The sequence below is a fragment of the Neolamprologus brichardi genome, chromosome 17 (assembly GCF_056152115.1).
Source record: "Neolamprologus brichardi isolate AB-2024 chromosome 17, ASM5615211v1, whole genome shotgun sequence".
NCBI classification, from domain to species: domain Eukaryota; kingdom Metazoa; phylum Chordata; class Actinopteri; order Cichliformes; family Cichlidae; genus Neolamprologus; species Neolamprologus brichardi.
In genome coordinates this window covers 28,488,760-28,510,334 of record NC_142120.1, presented here as the reverse complement: position 1 = coordinate 28,510,334, position 21,575 = coordinate 28,488,760, and the positions used below count along the sequence as shown (strand labels likewise).

At 40.2% G+C, this 21,575-nt stretch overlaps 3 protein-coding genes across 9 annotated transcripts; 2 read left to right on the top strand and 1 right to left on the bottom strand.

The window, feature by feature from the left end:
* The first annotated feature begins 366 nt into the window (after positions 1-366).
* Positions 367-5,307, top strand: glrx2 (glutaredoxin 2). Of its 6 annotated transcripts, XM_087830922.1 has the most exons (5): positions 398-413; positions 504-600; positions 1,522-1,588; positions 2,913-3,089; positions 4,539-5,305. In XM_087830922.1, the coding sequence occupies exons 2-5, from the start codon at positions 548-550 to the stop codon at positions 4,701-4,703; spliced, it is 462 nt and encodes a 153-aa protein (XP_087687048.1). In that variant the 5' UTR covers positions 398-413; positions 504-547; the 3' UTR covers positions 4,704-5,305. The 6 variants fall into 6 exon arrangements, with proteins under 6 accessions (XP_087687049.1, XP_087687051.1, XP_087687048.1 ...); XM_087830923.1 differs by lacking the exon at positions 504-600 and having other exon boundaries at positions 367-413; XM_087830925.1 differs by lacking the exons at positions 398-413; positions 504-600 and adding an exon at positions 371-391 and having other exon boundaries at positions 4,539-5,306.
* Positions 5,308-5,853: 546 nt separating this feature from the next.
* On the top strand, positions 5,854-15,765 carry uchl5 (ubiquitin carboxyl-terminal hydrolase L5). 2 transcript variants are annotated; one of them, XM_087830805.1, is made up of 11 exons: positions 5,854-6,075; positions 6,484-6,547; positions 6,624-6,729; positions 7,223-7,348; positions 8,659-8,720; positions 8,919-9,049; positions 9,301-9,364; positions 9,453-9,555; positions 14,405-14,518; positions 14,655-14,806; positions 15,379-15,765. In XM_087830805.1, exons 1-11 carry the CDS (start codon positions 6,000-6,002, stop codon positions 15,464-15,466), a joined length of 1,086 nt encoding a protein of 361 aa, XP_087686931.1. In that variant the 5' UTR covers positions 5,854-5,999; the 3' UTR covers positions 15,467-15,765. The 2 variants fall into 2 exon arrangements, with proteins under 2 accessions (XP_087686931.1, XP_087686932.1); XM_087830806.1 differs by having other exon boundaries at positions 5,855-6,075; positions 14,655-14,753.
* A 3,633-nt stretch (positions 15,766-19,398) lies between these two features.
* On the bottom strand, positions 19,399-21,575 carry rgs2 (regulator of G protein signaling 2). The gene is made up of 5 exons (XM_006797808.3): positions 21,425-21,575; positions 21,233-21,310; positions 20,797-20,858; positions 20,429-20,595; positions 19,399-20,285 (listed from the first exon to the last, which is right to left on the bottom strand). Exons 1-5 carry the CDS (start codon positions 21,514-21,516, stop codon positions 20,091-20,093), a joined length of 594 nt encoding a protein of 197 aa, XP_006797871.1. The 5' UTR covers positions 21,517-21,575; the 3' UTR covers positions 19,399-20,090.

Genomic DNA, 21,575 nt, shown 5'->3' with positions numbered 1-21,575 from the left:
AATGGAAAAACGGGGGACTTTCCTGTAATTGAATTGTTTGTCTGTTAGTTGCTGTGGCATGAACAGCAGTGGGACAGGCAGTTAAAAATTAAAAATCTATGCACGCCTCCATATTTTTTAAAGCTGTCCATTGGTCCAGATTTGGAGTCTTTGCCTGATCAATCTTGGCCCCCGAGCCTTACATTTGCCCTAAAGCTCAAATGACATATAATGTAATTTAATTTGCCAAATTATGTATTCTTTATGAAAAAATGATACCGCCATTAAAGGATTACACTGCTATTTTAACTGTACTTAAAGACTGCTTTATAGTTTGTTTGTGCTTTTTTAATTCGAGCGTTACATTCACGCTGCGACTTGCGTCAGAAACTACTTCCGGTGTCCACGTAAGGTAGGCATCAGGCGTAAACAGTGTAAGTATCGTGCTATAGTAAGTGTATAGCATCTGGCAGGGCTAGTGTAGCCTCAGAACGGCTCCTACACTAATCTTATGTTTTATCCAGGGCAAAGACGTAGTTGTTTTGTTGCGGTGTGCTCTGTCTTCGCCATGTTTTTTCACGCAGGATGTCTTCGTAGTTTTCTATGGACCGGCTGTCGAAGGTCATTCTCACTTGTTTGACTACAGCAACTAGCTGTCGATCTGAAAAATCACCCCCACACCAAATTTAGAAAGAAATATTCCTCTGCCTGGTAACGTAAGCAAATAATACTACATGGGTGGACAACATTGCCCGCTCCCAGGAGCTCATAATTCTTGTTAATTCACTCCCGCATGCTGCATGCTTTACCGTCTGTCATCATAACATCTCGTGCTTTAACATGAAATTAATTTTAAATGATTTTCTCATTAACAAATACACCTATTCGCGGCCTCTTTATCAAAAGGATCCTTCTGAAAAATTCGGCATACATAATATAAATTAACTTTACATTATTGCTTTAAATATCAGTCTTTATCCCCGGCGTGCCGGCTGTTATCAGCGTTAGCAAACGCTACCTATACAGTCTTAACTCGATTAAGCGGTGGTAGCTAAGCATTAGAAACGATAAAAATGGCACTAAAAGATATGCCGATTATAAAAGAAGGCGGTCACTTTTCATTTAACATACAGAGCCACGTTTTATGGAGCGTTGTTAGTTTGTTATTGCCGTGCCGCCGGCTCAGTGTTGCCAGATCCTGATGGTGTTTGGCGTGTCTTGCCCAGTGCCAATGAGAAGCGAGTGCAGTGCTAATCCTGGATTACCAAGCGCACGAACCTTACTGTAGTTTAAGACCAGCGGCACAAGTGAATATTAAAATTGACCTACAGTAAACATGGTTATAATCAGAGCAGCAGTTATCCTTCAGTTAGATCTTATTTTGATGGCTCTGGCTTCCTTTCACATCTTCAGCTTCTTCTATGGACCTCTGCCTGCTTCTTGTGTGTCAGTTAATTCCACTTGATTCATAAGATCAGCACTGGACCAGTTGCCTCAAACACTGCATTTTATAATCATGTGAGTGTGATTTTTCTTTTCCAGAATGGGAAATTTAACCTCCTCCCATCCAAGGGGTCTGTCCAGCACTGCCTGTTTACAGTACGTTCAGGTAAGACCTGCTACTTACAAGCAGCTTGTTACTTTGCTGGGTATGGTAGCGTGCAGTGGGTCTTTGTGTAACTTGTTTTCAGTTGTGCGGGTCTCACAGGCTTATGTATTTTTTTATGGATACACAACCATGACATATTCTGTCTGTCTGATCCAATACATGTTTTACCTGAAGACTTTTGAATTAAACATATGTCATGCAGCACACCTTGAAGTGACATGTGTGAATACACGTGTTCACAAACAAATACAAATAAATCTGTGACAAGGCCCTGTAATGTTTCAGGGGTATGTCCATCTTCTGTAGACTGCATGAAAATGGGTGTAACGTCTGGGTCTGAAAAGTGAAGCCTTAAATCTGCATTCTTTTTAAGTGCCACCAGGGGGCGGTATGCGTGGCTGCAGAAACTGAAGGTATTGCAGAAATTTATGAGGAAAACTGGCTCTAATTTAGTAAATTATGGTCATTCATCTTGTGCGGCTGCATTTTACATACTTGCCTCTAGTATAGGTGTTATATTGGTCCATTACACAGTAGTCAGTCAACAAATCTTTCCATTAAATGACCTGAGTGTGATTACAAAGTGCACAACTGCATGCATCAAGATGCCTTGAGTTTTTCTTGTGCACATCAGTTTTACACTTCTCCAGATTAGTCACTCTGTGGTATCAGAGCATGTCATCTTGTCAGTGGCATGTTTAACTTTGAAGGCGGTCTGCTTATGAGTGGAGGTGACATCCTAAAATCCATTAAGACATCACCGACTCATCGATAATTAGAAATGTGTTTTAGCCACATGAAGAATGAGCAATCTTTTAGAAACTTCTTAACCTTAAAACAAAGTCTTGTGCATTCAAATTGACTGCATCCTTAAACTTAAAGGCCTTTGCATTCAGGTGTTCCAAACAGGCAAAAATTCGAATAAAACTGGTGGTTTATCAGAATTCTTTCTACATCTGTTGACTATATTCCAGCTAAAGCTATAGATCTGTGGTTACTGACGTTATCTCCTTTACCAGCTTACCCTAAAGTGAGTAGAGCAGACAACACTCTGGTGATGAATCATCAATCTGCTAGAAAGAATGCAAAGAGGAGGAGCCGTCCTCATGCTGGTGTAGAAATGTGCTTGTTGCCCTCAAAAAGGAAGCCGTGAAACTTCCACCATAATTCTGCAATTGGGTCTCTGCCCAAAGTGGAGATAAGATCCTTCTCGCCCTTCACCAACTTGATTCCTGCTATGCTGAAGCTGTTTCTAGACTCCACACTCATAATTATTATTATTATATTCGTATATATCGTATTCTAATTGTGTCTGCCCTTTCAGGATGTGGTGGCACAGAACTGTGTTGTGATATTTTCCAAGACCACCTGCCCATATTGTAAAATGGCCAAAAACGTCTTCAACGAAATTGGCGCAACCTACAAAGTGATCGAACTGGATGAGCACAATGACGGGCGGAGTCTGCAAGAGGCCCTAGCTCAGATGACCGGTGCCAAGACGGTAAGAAGGACCTCACCTTCGTGTGCTTTTTTTTTTTTTTTTTTAAAGTAGAAGAAGAATCAAAACACACATCTCTGACAGCTTGTTTGTTCTGGCAGCTCTGCCTTCAAGTTAAATTTAGGTGGAGTTAACAAGCATCTTTGTTGGGGTTGCAGCCAAGATTGAGGACTTTATAGGCGCTCAGAATAGCTGATTATGAGTCAGGATGAATCCCCATAGCAAGTCCCATCTTTTTACATCATAGCCTTTGCTCTGTTGCTCTTTAGTCACTTTCCAATATGCGAGAGATCTGAAAACATGGAAACGAGGAAGGCTGTCCGCGCATATGAACACTGTGCATTAAAACAATGAAGCTGAAAAACACATACATAGGCCGTCTGCTTTACCTTCAGGTGTATGCCACTGCAGCCTTGCTCATGTTCCCTGGCCTCAGCTTGAAAGCTGTGAAAGTTGATAATGAATTTTATAATTCAAAATAGGAGCATCTCGCAAGGGCCGCGTACTCAAAGACCGCTAAGGCCGGAAGTGCGAGGCTTGTGAAATGGGGTGGTCTAGCCTCCTTCGCACTGCCCAGGTTGCCTAGCAACCATGATACTAACAGCTGGAAACATTTCATACAGCATTGTTTGACAGAGATGAAGGAGAAAATCTTTTGTTCATTTGTTTGTTTGTTTCTACATGAGCTTTGATCATTCTCTGTAAGATTAAGCTCAGCTATTGAACAGCGTATATTTTAAAGTAAAAGCTTTGAAACCAAGTTAGTACAAACGTCACTAATGTCACATAACTTTGCCGACATGTGGCCAACAGTAATGTTTTAATGTTCTTCGTTATTAATCATTTGCACATAAATAAGTGACATAATATTCAGTACTTACTTAAAGTTTACTCTTCAGGTGCCCCTCATCCGCCGTTTTTTTCGGCAAAATTATCCACACCCACTGCCGCGCTATGCATTCTGGGATATGTTGGGCCACGAAGTCTACACCGCCACATCCTTAAAATTCAGGGAAATGAAGAACGCATTTGAGGGCCACATTTTGAGCGGCCTTCGAATTGGGACAGCCTTCTTTGCGTCGCTGTGACGTAATCGGCCTTAAAATGCGGCCTTTAAGGCCCTTGGAGGTGGCCCATTTCCTCTACTTGTATTCTTTAGATCACTAGCTGCTCCTACTTTAAGTTGTAAAAATTCATTAACAGCTCATACAGCTGTCAAGTTTGGGCCAAGAAAGAACACAAACAAAGTCTGCAGTGGCATAAACCTGGAGCTACAAATAGACTGTGTGTGGGTCTTGAATGCAAAGACACATTGGAGATGTGAGATGGCACATGAAACTTGGGGAAAAAACCTAACCGAATCTGAAATTGTTGATCATTAGCAACTCATTCATAGCATGCTAAAGTCTGAATCCCCCTGACACCCTCCCCCCTCTTTTTTTCTCTGTTTAGGTCCCAAGAGTCTTTGTCAATGGCCACTGCATTGGGGGCGGGTCTGATACCAAACAGCTTCATCAGCAAGGAAAGCTGGTGCCTCTGATCGAGCAGTGTGCTTCCTGCTGTGCTGCCACGGGCTCTGAAGGCTCAGGCGCCAGACAGTTTGAGGCGGCCAAATGACTAACCGTTCTTACGGTTTTTATCAATGCACCACTTATCACATGTTTGCTTGAGCTCATGCTACAAGGTGTACATTGCTTGAGCATGACTATAGTATTTATGCATCAAAGTGCAGTGGATACTTGATGTAAAAATACATTTTCATCCAGGGATGTGCATTATTATGATAATGATGATATTGATATTGTTTTTAATATTATTGTTATGGCCTGTGTATTACCTGTACAGCACTTGTACATGTTTGTTTTATTGAACAATATTACACTTCACTGAACTGTGAACATCTTGATGTATTGATTCTACCTTAGCGGTTGGTTTTTATTTCAGGTAACTTTTCATATTTTGCAAGAGTAAAAGAGGTACACTTTGTAAACATATGCAGAGTATTGTGCTGTTATTTGCATAAAATGTGAATAAATTTAGTAATTTGTGTAATTTTTTTTACAGTTGTCCGATTGCTTTCTACCACCCCTAAGCAGTCGTGGGGGATTGCTGCCCGTTCCTGGTTCTGCCAAAGGTTTCTTCCTGTTAAAAGGGTTTTTTTTTCCTTCCTACTGTCCCCAAGTACTTGCTCAAAGAGGGGTAATTGATTTTTGAGGTTTTCGTTGTATTATTGTAGGGTATTTTCCTTATAGTAGAAAGTGCCTTGAGGCAACTGCCCTTATGAGTTTTCCTATATAAATAAAACACAGTTAAACTGAAGTAGACTTATAAGAAATCCAAATATACGCATTTACGGACAATCTTTAGGTCACGCCAACATTAAGAAGTTCCTGAGTCTTTGACTTTAGAGCTAGACATTGAATTCATTAAATTAGTAAATAATAATTACTACAAAAAATAGAGTGAATAATGATTTTCACATATTAAATATGAAGGAAATTCCGTTATAAGGTCGCAATGTGTCCCTTCTACAAAGGGCGCTCCATATGTTAATTCTTCACCTCACATGAGGGCGGGTACTGGTTGTCGTGCCGGGAGAAAGAGATTGTTTTTATTATTTCTATATTTGTTTTTATACATTTATTTTTTTTTAACAATGTAGTCACGGATGTTGTTAATAGGATGTTAGTAATCGAATTATTATTTTTTTTCCTTTGCCAATTAAACCATTCCCGTGCGTTGTACGCTGTGAAACAAAACGCGCGCAACCATCGCGTCCACATTGCGCCGCATCACGGTGAGGTCATTGTCGTGCTGCGGTTAAATTAGCCTGGCTAACGGGAGCAGTGCACTGCTAAGCTATTAGCATTTCGTTTATGTACGCTGTAGGCTGAATAAGTAACAGTGTGAAGGATGTCTGGAAGTGCAGGAGAGTGGTGTCTCATGGAGAGCGACCCCGGGGTTTTCACGGAGCTCATAAAAGGTTTCGGTGAGTGACTCGTAGGGTGACGCTAGCGGCTCATTGAATGTAACGTGGCTGTCTCGACAAGCTAGCTAGGTGGTTAACTGGAAACAATAAAGCTAACAATAGCTTCCAAATTGCTACTTCTTACTTTTGTATTGCAACAGGAAAATTTTTTTACATACTGTGCATCTTTATTACACCTTAATGTTGAATGATTTGCATGTAATAATTGGGTCGCTACTTTAATTAGGCGAGCTAAATAGCTAGCATTACTCAGCGTTCAAAACAACGCGCGTGAAAGCAACCCCTTAGACATGTGTCGCGGATTCTCAGCTGTCAGACTACAAATGCTTTCGCTCTGTTAGTTAATGGTTACTTGAACGGTAATTAGCAATGTAAATAAATGTTCGCTGCTTCACTTGTCATTGTCAGGCTGCAGAGGAGCCCAGGTTGAAGAGATATGGAGTATGGAGCCAGAGAACTTTGAAAACTTGAAGTATGTTCATCTACACCTCTTATCTTGCATGCCTCTGCTAAAGACAGGTCTTTTTAATGTATGTGTTTTGTTACAGACCCGTTCACGGGTTGATTTTCCTGTTTAAGTGGCAGCCTGGTGAAGAGCCAGCAGGATCAATTGTCCAGGATTCAAGACTTGATCACATCTTCTTTGCCAAGCAGGTACTCTTAGCATCACAATTAATGTCCCTGTGTTCATTTAGATGCATTTGACTCACTATCTTCACTGCAGAAGCAATGCATTTTCCAGTTAGTTAGTGTTGGTGGTGCTTACCAGACGAGAAATGAAGTGGCTCTGCAAAAGGCTCTAGTTCATGCACATTGGAAAATGAATGAGATCATAAATTGCAGCACATCTTACTTGGCTGGATAAATCTCACTAAGCCCACACCAAAGGATGCTGCTCCCCAGTGTAAAAAAAAAAATAATATATATATATATATATATATATATATATATATATATATATATATATATATATATATCTTGACCTACCTGATCTGCAGAAAATGTTTGAAGTTATAGTTTTTTTTTGTTAAATGTTTATGTTCATTATGTTTATGATCAACATGCAGATCCCACTTCCAGTCTCGTGTCATAGTTTGTTTTTAATTGGTCTATTTATTTTGTGCCTCTCTGATCTGTGTGTTTTCAGGTCATTAACAACGCTTGTGCCACCCAGGCCATCATCAGCGTTTTGCTCAACTGCTCTCATCCTGACATGTTGCTCGGCGATACGCTGACAGAGTTCAGAGAGTTTTCGCAGAGTTTTGATGCAGCTGTACGTCAATGGTATTTTTTGTCTCAAATCCAAATTTAAAAAAAAAAAATTAAAAGAGGAAGGGGAAAAATCTAACCGAAAAATAGATTTCAAGACATTTTATTATTTTATACATTTTATGAGATGACGCAGCCATCTGTCCTTCAGATTGTCATGAGAACCATACTGACTCAGTTTAGTTCTTTTGTTGTTGTTGTTTTGGGGGGTTTTTTTATCGCGTAAAGAGGAAAAAAGAAAACATTTTCAGCAGCATTGTAGTGTAGCGGTTAGCACTGTTGCCTCACAGCAAGCTAGTCCTAGGTTTGAACAGCCATCGCGTACCCAGGGCTTTTTGGTGTGGAGCTCTTTTTTTCTGTGCAAGTTCTCCCCTGGTGCCCAGGTTTCCTCCCACAGTTCAAAGGCATGTGTGGGTTTGGGTCATGTGTGATTCTAAATTGGCAGTAAGTGTGAATGTGAGCGTAAATGATTGTCAGTCTTGTGACAGTCTGGTGACCTGTCCTGGGCATAGATAGCCTTTTAGCTAGTCTTTCACACTATGAGAGCCGGGATAGGCTAATATTTTTGTTGGGAAGCCTTAGCTACTCGAAGCACTTAAGACTACAAGCCACATTTTACCCATGTATACATCGGTTTGCACTCTAGACTCACACCCATGACCACCTTAGAGTCACTATTTAAAATGAAATGCATGTCTGTGGATTGTGGGGGAAAAATGAATACCCAACCACACTGAGAACATGCAGACTCCACAAAGAGAAATCCCAGCTAATCCACAGACTAGATTAGGGGTTATTCATGGACCACAGCAGTATTCTTGGGCAAGATTCATTTATTGGAGTCTTAGTGTTGGATAGAAAGCACATAGACAAGGAAAAGAAACACTTGTAGAATGAGACATGTTGTATAAAACACTCGAGTTGAGTATAAAAGTGCTACATAAGAACCAGTCCATTTACCATTTTAAAGATGTTAACTTATTAGCCTGTATCATTGTCAAAGTTCATGCATTTGTAACAAAGATCAGTTCAAAATGCAACAAGATCTGAGGATTATGTTTTTAATTGTATACGGACCTCGGCCTCTATAGACAGACATGGGAAGGCTCGGCGGCTCCACAATCATGTTGACACATTGTTCTAATGAACAGTAGCATCAGTCTGTTTATTATATGTACTATACGTTGGTAGCAGTCAGTAATATAATAATTTACTGTAATGACTTGTTAACAAGCTATTTAAACCCATGATGAGAAAATAATTAAGTGGTGTCTTGTGACGACCCGTAAAATCAGCATTTTCTCCTCTCCTCAGATGAAAGGTTTGGCTCTCAGCAACTCAGAAGTGATCCGACAAGTTCACAACAGCTTTGCCAGGTGAGGCTCTGCTCTTGTCATTTCCAGCTGGGGAAGATGAAAAATAAAAGAGATTGGTCGATTTGTTTGCCAGTGGACGAGTGTGCCTTTTTTGTAAGACGGGCAAATGTGAGAGTCACTTCTGTTCTGTCCTGCATCCTCGCTTACTCGATAATTTGTGTATAAGGTTTTTTGTAATTGTGTTTTTTGCATTTGCAGACAGCAAATGTTTGAATTTGATGCAAAGTCTTCGGCGAAGGACGAGGACGCATTCCACTTTGTGAGCTACGTTCCTGTAAATGGCAGGCTATATGAGCTGGACGGGCTTCGAGAGGGGCCGATCGACCTGGGTAAGCAGAAAAATGTCATTTGTTATTTTTTTCATTATGGTTTTAACAGCTTAGTACAAACTGACAGTTTAATGTTTAAAGTCCCTCGGTGTGCAGCCCTGCTGTGCACAGCTGATTTTTGTCTTCTTGGCTGTGCTCCATTCCTCATAAAGCTGCCTGTTTTTTATGATGATGTAGAGTGCGTGCTTGGGGTTAGTGCAGGTGTCAGTGTATGTGCTATTATTTTTTTTTTCCTGTTTTTTTGTCACCAGGTGCATGCAACCAGGATGACTGGATCAGCGCAGTCCGCCCTGTGATTGAGAAAAGAATACAGAAGTAAACATTGTGTGTTGTACATGTATTTCAGGAACGGCTTGTGTTAACCAGATACTTTGTAATTACACGTCATTGTTTCCTTCTTCAGGTACAGTGAGGGTGAGATCCGGTTCAACCTAATGGCCATCGTGTCTGACAGAAAAATGATATATGAGAGGAAAATTGCGGAGCTCCAGGCCCAGCTTACTGAGGTGAGAGGCAGTGAAAGGGGTTGAATCCAGTGAAGACGTGACAGAGAATCATTTTTTATTCTGTTGCTTTCTGCCTCTGAGGCAACCTGTATAATGCGTCAGCAGCTTTCAAAAGTTGGAGATCATAAAGCTCTGCTACACTGGAAGTGAAGAGAAAGAAAGAAATGAGGCAAGAAATCTTTTGTGGACTTCATCTATTCTTTTATTTTTTTTCCCCATAAGTAATACGATGGGTCAGAGAGGTTGTCTGTCATGTTGATGGACAGGGTTGTAAAAATTCTGTCATCTCATTTACCCCATTTAATTTTTTATTTTTTTTGATAACAGGAAATACTTAATAACATTGCAATTTCAAACCCAGCTGAACCAAAATAACATGCAACACAGAGTCCGTTTATGGGGATATGCAACCGAAACAGACTGCACATGTGTCATGTTGTTGTTACAACAGGCAAAAATGGACTGAAGCACGGTGCTTGCTTGAATATAAACAAATATAGCAGGGATGTTGCTGCAGAGGAAATTAGGGGTTGGCGGTATAAACGGTATACGGTAGAAACGATTTAAATTTGGCCAACGGTAGAGATTTTTACTATACCACTCTACCACGATAGCGCATGTTGATGATGCCATCAAGCTGCGCCTGTTTTGGTGGAAAGCATTGCAGCGGCTGCAAACAACATCATCTGCAAATTATGCCGGGCGACAGTCATAGCAAAGACACGAAGCACTTTTGAAATATGAGGAAAGCCAAAAACTGCGCTTCCTCCACTTCCGTACCATTGATTCATTAATGCTGAATTCTCTCGCAGCTGTTCTATTCCCATGTTGTTGCAGTATATTAATGACTAACCTCATATTGTGGATGGATTATCTCATTTGTTCTCCTGACTGAAGTTTGGTCCGTTTATAGCCCCTAACCACCAGAAACCCTCACGTTAACTTTTATCGAGTGGAAAAAAGTTAGCATTCATCCTTCAGCTTCACTGTGCTAATGTTATGCTAACATAGCTGTTTTGCACGTAGGACATCATTATATACCAGCTAGCCCAACTTCAGTAACCCTACAAACGTCACTGCTTAGTTTTCTGTCTTCATTTATGTTGGAAGTGATAGCAGAGCTGTACGTTTTAATTTTTTCAGATATCTCTGTCAGAACATGGCATATCATGTTTAGGTGGAAGCTAGCGAGCTAACTTCCTGCTAACTTCTAACTCCGTTGAGTTGAATAAATTCTGTTTTCATGGATGCCTGGATGTTAAACTTAATTGTTACACCTGGTAAAGCAGCAACGCTGATCATTTTATTAAAGATGAAATAATTTAGACAGTTTTTAACTCTCAATGATGCCGCAGTGTTCGTTTGACTTTGGGACCTGAAGTGGACGGAGTTTTGGACCCAGATTACTCCGCGAGGCTCCTCACTACGGCAGCCATAATGCTCTGACAATCCATCAGGCAGTGCGGCTTTGTAGCTTACCAAAGTCGTACTAAAACATTTTTGAGTGCCGTGTACTACATAAAATCTGTTTGAGGTCAGTAAGCACAACCAGAATTCATACATAAGGCACACTGTCAATTTTTGAGAAAATTCAAAGATTTTAAGTGTGCCTTATAGTGTGTAAACATATGTTATACTGAAGAAAAGAATATATCGCAATATATATCTTTACCGCACATGCTTCAAATTATACCATGATATGGATTTTAGGCCATATCCCCCAGCCCTAGAGGAAATTCATTTGTCCCTCTTGTTTCAAAACAGCCGCCAAATGACCTCGAGAGAGGTTCCGAGCTCCATCTGAACCAACTTTCAAATGTACACTTCAACTACATTCATAGCAGGGTATACTTTATTATTATTATTAGTCCTTTATTTATCCAGGTAAAAAGTGTCATTGAGATTAAAAATCTCATTTTCAAGAGAGACCTGGCTTCATGGCAACGAAAGTCAAAATACACATACCACATAAGTATATAACATTTAAAACAAATACAATATCCCATACCCATTTATATTCTTAATGCGGGAACGTTCTATAGATGTCCAAACGTTTGTAGGGGCTAGCAACTAGCTGTGAAACAAACGTAAATTCTCAGTCTTCTCAAACAGGAAACAGACTTTTGTTGCTCTGCCTCAGTGGAAAAGCTACATGTTTAAAAGCTTTTTAAAAAACTCACTTTTTATATAAACAAATAAATTGAGATAAATGTGTAACTGTACATACTTGTGATTAATTTCAAACTGAATTTCTGTTATTACTGTGGCCGGCCCGCAGTACCATCATGTCCCACCAGGGGGCCCCAACGCACACCTTAAATCAGTGCTGAAATGATGGGACTGAAGTACTGAAAACGTTTTACCTTTTGAATGAATATACAAGCAGAACGGCTGTAGAGGGGGAGAAACAACCCTGTTAGGCTTACTGTGAAACAGAAGCTCTGCGGGCCACTTTGAGGCCCATCTATGTATTAGTACATAACGACAGCCTAACAGCTTTTTAAAATGGTAAAAGGAAAAGAAGCAAGCCGCTCTGAATTAAATTTAGGCTAAAGTCCGGCTGCGGATCTCTCCGTTCACTGCTAAGTTCTCCCTTCTCCTGTGTCACTTTTCCTTTTTTGGATGTGGAGCCCAAAGCTTGGGGAACGGAGCTTTTTGCCATTTATGTGTATACAGCTGTGCTCCCCACCACTGTCGAGGTTCAGGAAAGTTGAGACGATAAAGCATCAGGTGATGCACACATTCACTTTTGTGTCTGTATAAGCTCGACATCAGTCATCATCAATGATGAATAAAAATGAAATGCCCACTGTTCATATTCGTCTATTTTTTTTTTTCTTTGCCCCCCCTTATTAATTAAAAACCACAGTGAGCCACTGAAGGTGAGCAGAGAGCATCATGTGGCTCTGGCTGTGGTTCAAGACTCCTTTTAGCTGTCAGTATTTATGCTCATTGGTTCAGGATCAGAGATTGCATCAAAAAGACAAGCGTGGAAAAGTTTTACATCGGCTGCTGGTTTCAAACGAGTAAAAACTAAAAGTTAACCCAACTTTTTAAACAACACAAGAACTGCATATCATCTTACAGTAATGGATACTCTGCTGAACATAACTGGCCTTTTCTCATTCCTTCTGTTTAATAGTGAGACAGTTTCTTTTTTTTAGTCTCTCTGCACAGAAATTTAGTTTCTTAAAGCTTTTAAAGGCAAACATTTGTAGGAACTTGTTTCAGAAAAGGAGGTTAAGACTGTCTACGGCTGATCTTTACGCTCTGACACTGGTTAAAATGTCAAACCTTATTCCACTGCTTGATAACGTATATTAGATAAAATATTGAGTTTACATGACCTGACATGAGTGAAAGATTTCATATTTATGAAATCAATGGGATTTCATGTTTATGAAAGGGGCTGCACAGATACATGAGCCAAACATGGATAGCAGCTTATCAGCAAATTGCCTGACATTTCTTTATCTGTTCACATTCAGTTAATGATTGGAAGTTTCTCAAAATCTGTGATTTGTAAAGGGTTATGGATTTTAAGTCCCGGCTCCCCCTTTTTAAGAGGGAGAATCTTTGAACTTCCAATTAAAATGAAAGAGTTGGAACAAATACAACTTGGCACCTTTTGCGCTGTTAGAAAGCGGCCTATCTGTTGCTGTTGTGCTGACCTTTATTTAAATACAGTTCAGGCTAGGGCTGTGCGATATGACCAAAATCTCACATCCCGATATAAGACATCTATCGCCCGATAACGATATAAATCACAAAAATTTAACATTTTCTGTAAATTCTGTGAATCTCGGGCAGCGCGACGTGTGTGAAGTGTTTCCAGCTGGGCGTCGTGTAGCTGGAGTCGAGTGTTTTAACCGATGCATGAAACGATACATTTTATAAGTTGTAAAGGCCGCCGTTTTCTTTGAGTATTTATTACACGGCGTGCTGCGGGGAAAAGCCTGTTATTTTTTTTTGCACCCGACGGCTCTTTTTTGTTTCTCATCCGTAAACATTCTGCAAACTCTTTCACGTGATTCAGTTTATTTTGAAAAGTCTCAACAGGATCTTGAGCTTTATTGTGAAAGGTTTATGTGGAAAATAAACAAGCGGACACGCGATGGTTTTACTGTCGTTGTTGCTAACGACAACGCATAAAAACAGGCGCTTGTCTGTCCGTAGTGTGGTTATATTAAATATAAGAGAAAGAGAGAACTTAAAAAAATAATATGGCCACTACAGTGACCATCAAAACAGTGAAAAATTTTTATTGCTGTAAACAGTTTATTTTGCGACACCACGAAACAAACGATAGCGTAAAATGAAACGATAGATGTTTTTATATCGTCATCCTATATATATCGTTATATCGAACAGCCCTAGTTCAGGCTGGTCCTGCTGACTGATCAGAATAGCAGGGCGTAGGTTTGAGCTGTTTTTATTTGGGTTTTCAAAGTGGGGCCTGCCAGAGAAGAGCAGGTGTCTTAACAGAGTGATGAAAGAAAGCTGGCCTCTCTCTGATTGAAAGCTTTAGTCCGTTGCCATGGTCCTGTGCACTGTTATGGGATGTTGCTGTAACTAACCACACCTAACATTCACAAAAGTTTTCTGAATGATGGGTGGAAGAATGTAAAAATGACTAAACATATTGTTCACTGCAGCTTATTATCTAGTGTCTTGCTTTTGTTAAGACTAATAAAATCGTTGCCTGTGTTATTTTTCCATATCTTGGTGATTAAAGCCGTTTGCAGAGGTTTAGCTGCTGCGTGCGTTTCATCTAAGTATCATCACCGTTTGTTCTGAGTGCAAGTATTCAGTGAGTGGACGGAAACCTTCTCCCGCCTTCTGTTTCCAGGATGAACCAATGGACACAGACCAGAGCAGCACGTTCCTCAGCTCCATCCAGTCAGAGATTGCCAAGTACCAGCTCCTTATTGAAGAAGAAAATCAGAAACTAAAAAGATATAAGGTGGGCCTCTTCTTCACTAATAATTTCATAATGTTGCATGTGACGGGTCTTACAGAAAGCCGGTCCATGAAGAAGTAATTCTCCTTCCAGAAAGATTGGTGGATGCGGATTTTTTATTTTTATTTTTTTCTTACAGATTGAAAATATTAGACGAAAGCACAACTACCTTCCTTTCATCATGGAGCTGTTGAAGACGCTGGCAGAGTACCAGCAGTTAATACCTTTGGTGGAGAAGGTAATTCCCCCCCACTTTCTCCAGCTTTCCACGGCCCTGTTTACTTTGAGCAGGCGAGTGTTCTCAGAAGACTCGAGTACTTTGACATTTTAAAACATTGTTCTTTTAACAAGCACGTTATTTTAATTAATAAGCCAAGTGCTGCCAGCAGGTAGCTTTTATGAGCATTGGAGGAGTGATCATGAAATACCTTTTCTTAATGTGAAGGGTCTCTGTGAATTAAGAATTCCCTTTTGAGATTTTGGTGAGGGCATTTCTTTAAGAACACGCTGATTAGTGAAACTGTGTAGAAAGCCAGACTGTAATTGGCTTTTGTGTCCACTAGGGGGCAAACTTGATTTGAAAAGTAGGCGCTGTCTTTCAGTGAAGTCATTTCTGTTTATTAATACAGGACCTTTTCATGGGAAATAACTTTTCATTTCATTAATTGATTCCAACTGGACAACAAAAACAGAAAATAAATGCATTTATTAATCTATTAGTAACTAGAGCATATGAGTTTAATTGTTGTGACTATGATAGTTTAATGGGAAATAACCAGAGGAATTATACAAAGAAATTATATGTGAAATGAGAAGGTCCTCCGTTGCTATTAATAAAAATGTCTCTGGGTTTGTTTCCCCAGGCGAAAGAGAAACAGAGTGCCAAAAAAGCCCAGGAGGCCAAGTGAACAAGAGCACACTATGATTTATACACACACACGTCCATCCTGAACCCTACAGTCATCGCCCCCCCCTCCCCCCCCCCCCCCTCCCACACACACACACACACACACACACTGTACCTGTCACATATGTATTAATGACCGAAGATGGTCTGCAGCACACTCTCACCATGGCAACCCATTAAACCATCCAGAGACTGAGGACTGCCCTTCAGGTGTAGCTGAAAGACTGTCTGGCAAGGAAAAAAATAAAAATCATGTGTCCATCAGCTCTAATGCATGCTCGAAGGAAAACTGTTATCAAATGATGTTCTGTCTTATTTTCATAATAAAAATGTCTAGATGTTTGCTGACTGCTTGCTTTTATGGACCTGTATTATGCGTTCCCCTGATGTTTAGATGTGTCTGCAGATAGTTTACCCATCAGTGCTGTGTAGCTAAATTTCTAGTAGTGGATCTTTGGCTCCATCTGGTGGTGTAGCAGTGAAATAGCAGGGAATGTATTTACTGTACTTCTTGAAGGCCGTGTATCAAGACTATTTTTTTTTTCCAGGCTTTGTCATTTAATTAACGTAGTGGCACACTCGTACTACAGCTGTTTTTCTAAAAGAGCTCCTACTTAAGCAATCGGACATTCAGATCTTTGTTTTAGAGCTGGACCTGATGGGAGGACACAATCAAGCCGCCAGGTCCTTATAAGTGCATCATCAACAATGGACTGGAAATTTAATGACGTCTGTGTGGCTTTTGGATACATTCCCATTGCAGTGTTTTTTAACACTGAAGGCAAAGTATCTCCTCTTAATTTGTCAAGTAAATCAAATTTGGGACGGCGGTGTACAGAAATTGGCTGCGCTCGAACAGTGTGTGCGTCTAAAGGCCTGTGCAGACTGATGTATGTGCAGAGTGCTGACCAAAGTAGGACGTGGCCCGTTTCTAAATTTGGATCCCGCATTTACACACCTTTTGAGTACTCCTGGGATCTGATCCCAGTAGTCTGTTGCCATGATCGTCCATGGCAACAAATGAGAACCCACAGGTTTTGCTACCAGTTTAGAGAGCGAGGCAAAGACAGTTTTATTTTCTTGTATCAAGCCATGTGGATCAGCAAAGGTGTTCACTATGATGACATACCAGTTTTGCGTTTGTGAATACCTTTACCAACACCCTGTGCTTTTTTTTTTTTTTTTTGGACTATCTGCTGCTGTGTACACTAATTGCCATTGTTTTTTCACACCTACTGTATCCATTATTTGGCTGTTGTCACAAAAATGAGTGTGATGATGTGGTAGATGGATGCAGATGTTAGATAAAAGAATTAAGATTCTAAAAATAGCCAGGCATCTGCGTAATGGAATGTGTGCTGGGTAAGTCTACTTTAAAGGTCAAGGCAAGTTTATTGGCACAGCTCATTATCACATACGATTCCTCAAAGGCCTTCAGAGGCCTGAAGCGATGACGGTTCCATAATCAGACATGGAGAAAATGTGCAGCAGAATAACATCAGCACTAGGACACAATTCACTTTTTTGTATTCCCTTACTGTTAAATTTCTCGGTTGCTTTCTTTTTGTTCAGCCAGCATTTCAAAACCCAAAAGAACTCGATTTCACAGCATTGAGAAACAGGAACCATCGAATGTTTGGCATTGTTTGTTGACTAAGATTAGGAAGATTCACAGGTTTTCATGATTAGTCTTTCGGGAAAAAATAGAAACTCTGGAAGAAATACTTCTTCCAGAGTTTTTTTCTCCTTTGACAACTAGATGTGCAAACTGTATAAAAAGTCTAGCAGTGCTTTGGAGATGTATCTATGGGCTAAACACAAAGCATTAGTTTACTTTGTTTTGGGGGGTTTATTTGTTTTCATTGAGCATTAACCTTCAGCTCACTCTTCAAACCAAGTGCAAGAAAGCAGCTTTCATCTGTTGTGGTGAAGAGAGCTAAAAATGAAAGCCAAGCATTGAAATTAAAGCTATTTACTGTAAATTTGTGTTTCTACCCTCACGTATATGGGCAGGAACTGTAGAAAGTCACCAACAGAAAACAGTCACAGATGCTAGAGGCGGAAATGGGCTTCTTCCGGAGGGTGTCGGGACATGCCCTTAGAAATAAGATAAGTCATTTGGGACGGACTTGGGGTAGAGTTGCTGCTCCACGTTGAAAGGAACCAGGGGATTTGAGTAGACACACCTTAGGCAAGGTGTTTCAGACATGTCCAGTCACGACGACATACTGGCTGGTTTCAAAGTACCTCAGGGGGTCTCCAAGGCAATGGAGGTCAAATAAATATGACGTGACTAGAAGAAATTTTCACCTAAATTACTGGTGTATCAAACATCTTTGGAGACTCCATATCCTAAACATCCCTCACCCCATAGATGTCCTGCAGTTTTATGGGAAAATGAATCCAGCACAAAAACAAAGAAAGAGCAGAGTTAAACGCACTGGTATAAAATCACTGGCTGATGGTGCTCACATCACAGAGAACAGCAGAACATATGGTTCTGGAGAGCAGCCGCTTTAAAAGATGATTCCGTCTCGTCACGACAGCAGGGCAGACGTCTGACAGAGAGAGCAGAAGCGAAGGTCTGGGTGTCTGGCCACTGTCAGCCACCACTGTGAGTTCACAGAAGGGGACTCTCCCTGCTGTCAGTCAGGCGGCCCTCTTCTCCTACACTTATAAATTTAAGCATAAGGGGTTACTGTTACAGTGTGTGAACCCAACTGTACAAAAAGGAATGCAATGTTCTAGGAAAGACGAGGAATGTTGTTGTTGGGCAACTGAACATGCTGCACGTTATCTAATAAGTCTGACTGCTCTGTTAAATATTGCAAGGTATTTATCTCAGTAATCATTTGTTATTGCTATTTTAAACAAAGAATTTGGGATTTTAAAGGTCCTCTAAAACTTTGTATTTGTACGTATTTCTTCAGCATTTCAGCATACATTCATTTGTATTTTGAATGTAACACTTTCCTCGAGCTCGCATTACTGTGCACAACCTCGACATGCTGCACGAACTGGGAAACATAACTCGTATGTAGAAAATGTATGGAAAGAAAATATAGAACAACTAAGGACGTATTTCCCTTGAGGCCTGGTGGAGACCAAAATTTGAGTTTAAAGACTAGAAACTAACTTATTGTATCAGTATGTTAGGTAACATGGCAGAAAGTAAAAAACCACCAACAAATGTGATTTCAATACTGCTGGTGTTAGCTAGCTAGCTAGCTAATTTAGCTAGCTAGCTAACACCAGTATTTTTAGGCACAGGTGTTCAAGTATGTGAAAATATCACCTTAGAGTAGAAGAATTTAGTATTATATGTGTTATATGTATATGATAATGTGTTCTGTCATGAACTCTCCAAATGCTGCATAAAAAGAGCTGGCGTGACAAAGGCAGTCATTATTTCCGTCAAGTCTTTCCTGTTTGAAACATTTGACGTTGGGTGTTGGGTCTGAGCCAAAAGTACTCTGTCAACACTTTGCAAAACGAGTACCTATGCTTTAATGTACATAGCGTACTACATTCAGTTGTAAGTATGCAAACTCAGACAAACTATATTTGACTATATTTATGCTGTAGTGTGGTTTAAAGCAACGGTATAATAAACACTTCGCACATATTAGCTTTGTACCTTGAAAAGATGTCGACAATGTTTGAGTTTTTCTTACAGGCCCCAGTTACCCCAAAAAGTTAGCTTGGGCACAAGCTAGCCTCAGCTAGTTTATTTACGTCAGCTAGCTTTTTTTGTTTTAATTCATTATTTTAAAATTTACTGTTGAAGTGAGTTAAGAAAAACTCACTCTAGCAGTAATGTAGATTTTACATTTCCGAGTAGTCTGCTAAAAGAGGATCCAGCTAGAGAGCTACCTTAAATCCCTTTTGCTGACGTACTACTTTTTCAGACAACTGGTGCATTCTTCAGTGCTACATATTTTGTGCATTAAACTGGTAAACAAACACATCCAGAACATTCCAGTGTTGAAGAAAACATTTTAATAACCAAACAGTCCAGCTGCTCAATGCTTAAATTCACATTAAACACATAGTGCAACATCACATATTTACAGTATCTTACAGTATCACAGTAATTTCAGGCCAAACATAGGCATTAGATGAAACTGTGTCATATAAATTACAATTGTAATTTTGTTTTAATGTAAACTGCTGCAACCAGCAGAGAAATGCAAACTAGAGTTACACGTGAGGTGTGTTTGACCGTACAAAGCCTTCAAATGGATACTGTGACAGAAAACACTTCCTGTCACTGTGTTTGGTTTGATGTAAGGTAAGAGATGCAGGCAAGTGTTTTGACTTTGAATGCAGTGGAACTAGATCTGCATCATTGGTCAAAATGTCTATTGGTATTGAAAAGAAGGTTCAGGTAATGGCTCAGTGATAAAAGCTTAGCATTAGTCCCATCTGCTTGAGACAGTCTGTGCACTGTCTGCAGCGACAGACAGGATCCGGCCCAATCATTCCCTCTTCCTCGTTGAGAGCTCTTGACAGCACTTTGCATTTTCCACACTCGCCTGTTAATGTTTATGCTACGAATTTGCATTCAGCTGTATTATACCGAGGTAGCGCCTGGAATGAACACGGTGGACAGTCTATTTACAGTCACAGGGGTAAGCAAATGACTCCACAAGTGGGTGTCTAGTTATGCTAGGACTTAACGTCCATGTCCTCTCTTGCTGCAGCTGCATACAGTTCTTTGTAGAGGTCAGAGCTGATAAACCTGGGGTAAGAGTTGTTTTCCATCAGGTTGTAGATTTTCCTCTGAGCTACCAGGAAGCTAGTTGCAGTGGGCTTGTGGAGACTCTGTGCGATGGCATTTTTGGTGTGGAAATCCAAGTTGACCTGTGACCAAAGACAAAACATCCAGAATGAGCCTTTGACCCCCATTTTAACAAAGAATATCTTTATTATTAAAAGTGCGTGAATTCTGATTAAAAACAGCTTAAAAAGAACAAACAAATCCGAAGCCATCTGTTAGCCGTTACCTCCTTTGGCGCTTCACTTTTAATGAACTCCTCGTAAATGCGGTTTGCCTTGGACGCCATTTCCTTCCGTGACTTGATCTTCTTGAACTCCTCGCAGGCCGACCAAAACTCAATGTTCTCATCGCAAAATTCGGACCTCAGAAAGATACAAAATGCAATTTTCCCATCTGCGTGAGAGATACAGAGAGGGAGAAGAGAAAGATTAGAAAACTACTTCCATCACACCTACTGGCTCTTTGCCCATTCATGTAGGTGAAAGGAGTGCCAGCTTTGTTTTACTGATGACTATAAAAAGATTTCATTCGGCTCACAGTAACCGTGTAACCTTAGTGACTCAATGTGCCAATAGAAGCGTGAATGATACTTACATTTATGACTGAGCAGCTTGTCAAGCGACTGCGCCCATTGGTTCACGTCATCTACGCTTGGCCTGAGGGTAAAGAACGCAGCTCACGTAAGTGATAATTATAGTAGCGTTAACTACTACGTTAGTGAAATGTCACTGTAAAGAATTGCTTATCAAAGTTGAGTCATATTACATGATCATATTGCATGATTGTGTTGCATGATTGTTTTGCAAACTGTTTGATGAATTAATTTACAGCCATTTGATGCGCTCATATCTTTTCCATTAATAATTTAAGGACTTATATGAGCTGTGTACAGTTCTCACTTATATGCACAAGTGAGAAATATGCCAAATCTTAATTTACATAAAATGCAAATTAACTGAACACCTGAAATTTGATACATTAAATCCACAGAAATCATTTTAAAACAACTTGTAAAACAAACAGGGCTTACCGGCAGAGTCTGTTTTTCACACGCTGTGTAGAATTTGTCTTCAGGAGAAGTCGTATTCTGTTCCTCCAGTTTTTCCTCCTTTATAAAAGAAAATTAAAAAAAGAGTTCACTCATCTGCTTTTAAAGATGTGCAATTCTTTTACAAGGACATAGTGACCAGGAACGTGCTCATTAAACAATGCATCAACTTACTTGATCTCCTTGTCTGCGGCCAGCTCTGTTGGTTTCATGCAGTCAGTAAATGCCATGTTTGGGGATGACACACTAGCAAGGTTCTCTCTCATTGTTCAGTCCTCCTCTCTTTCTCCCTCTTGACTTGTCTGGCAACTTTATAGCTCAGAAT

Bases quoted from the DNA above. Each gene is read 5' to 3' on its own strand.
- glrx2 (XM_087830921.1), top strand. From the start codon at position 491: ATGTTTTATCCAGGGCAAAGACGTAGTTGTTTTGTTGCGGTGTGCTCT. The intron at 601-1,521 runs GTCATTCTCACT...TTTCTTTTCCAG, and splicing joins CTATGGACCGGCTGTCGAAG to AATGGGAAATTTAACCTCCT. The intron at 1,589-2,912 runs GTAAGACCTGCT...CTGCCCTTTCAG, and splicing joins CCTGTTTACAGTACGTTCAG to GATGTGGTGGCACAGAACTG.
- uchl5 (XM_087830805.1), top strand. From the start codon at position 6,000: ATGTCTGGAAGTGCAGGAGAGTGGTGTCTCATGGAGAGCGACCCCGGG. The intron at 6,076-6,483 runs GTGAGTGACTCG...TGTCATTGTCAG, and splicing joins GGAGCTCATAAAAGGTTTCG to GCTGCAGAGGAGCCCAGGTT. The intron at 6,548-6,623 runs GTATGTTCATCT...GTTTTGTTACAG, and splicing joins GAGAACTTTGAAAACTTGAA to ACCCGTTCACGGGTTGATTT.
- rgs2 (XM_006797808.3), bottom strand. From the start codon at position 21,516: ATGAGAGAGAACCTTGCTAGTGTGTCATCCCCAAACATGGCATTTACT. The intron at 20,859-21,232 runs GTAAGCCCTGTT...CTTTACCCTCAG, and splicing joins GTGAAAAACAGACTCTGCCG to GCCAAGCGTAGATGACGTGA. The intron at 20,596-20,796 runs GTAAGTATCATT...TCTCTCACGCAG, and splicing joins CAAGCTGCTCAGTCATAAAT to ATGGGAAAATTGCATTTTGT.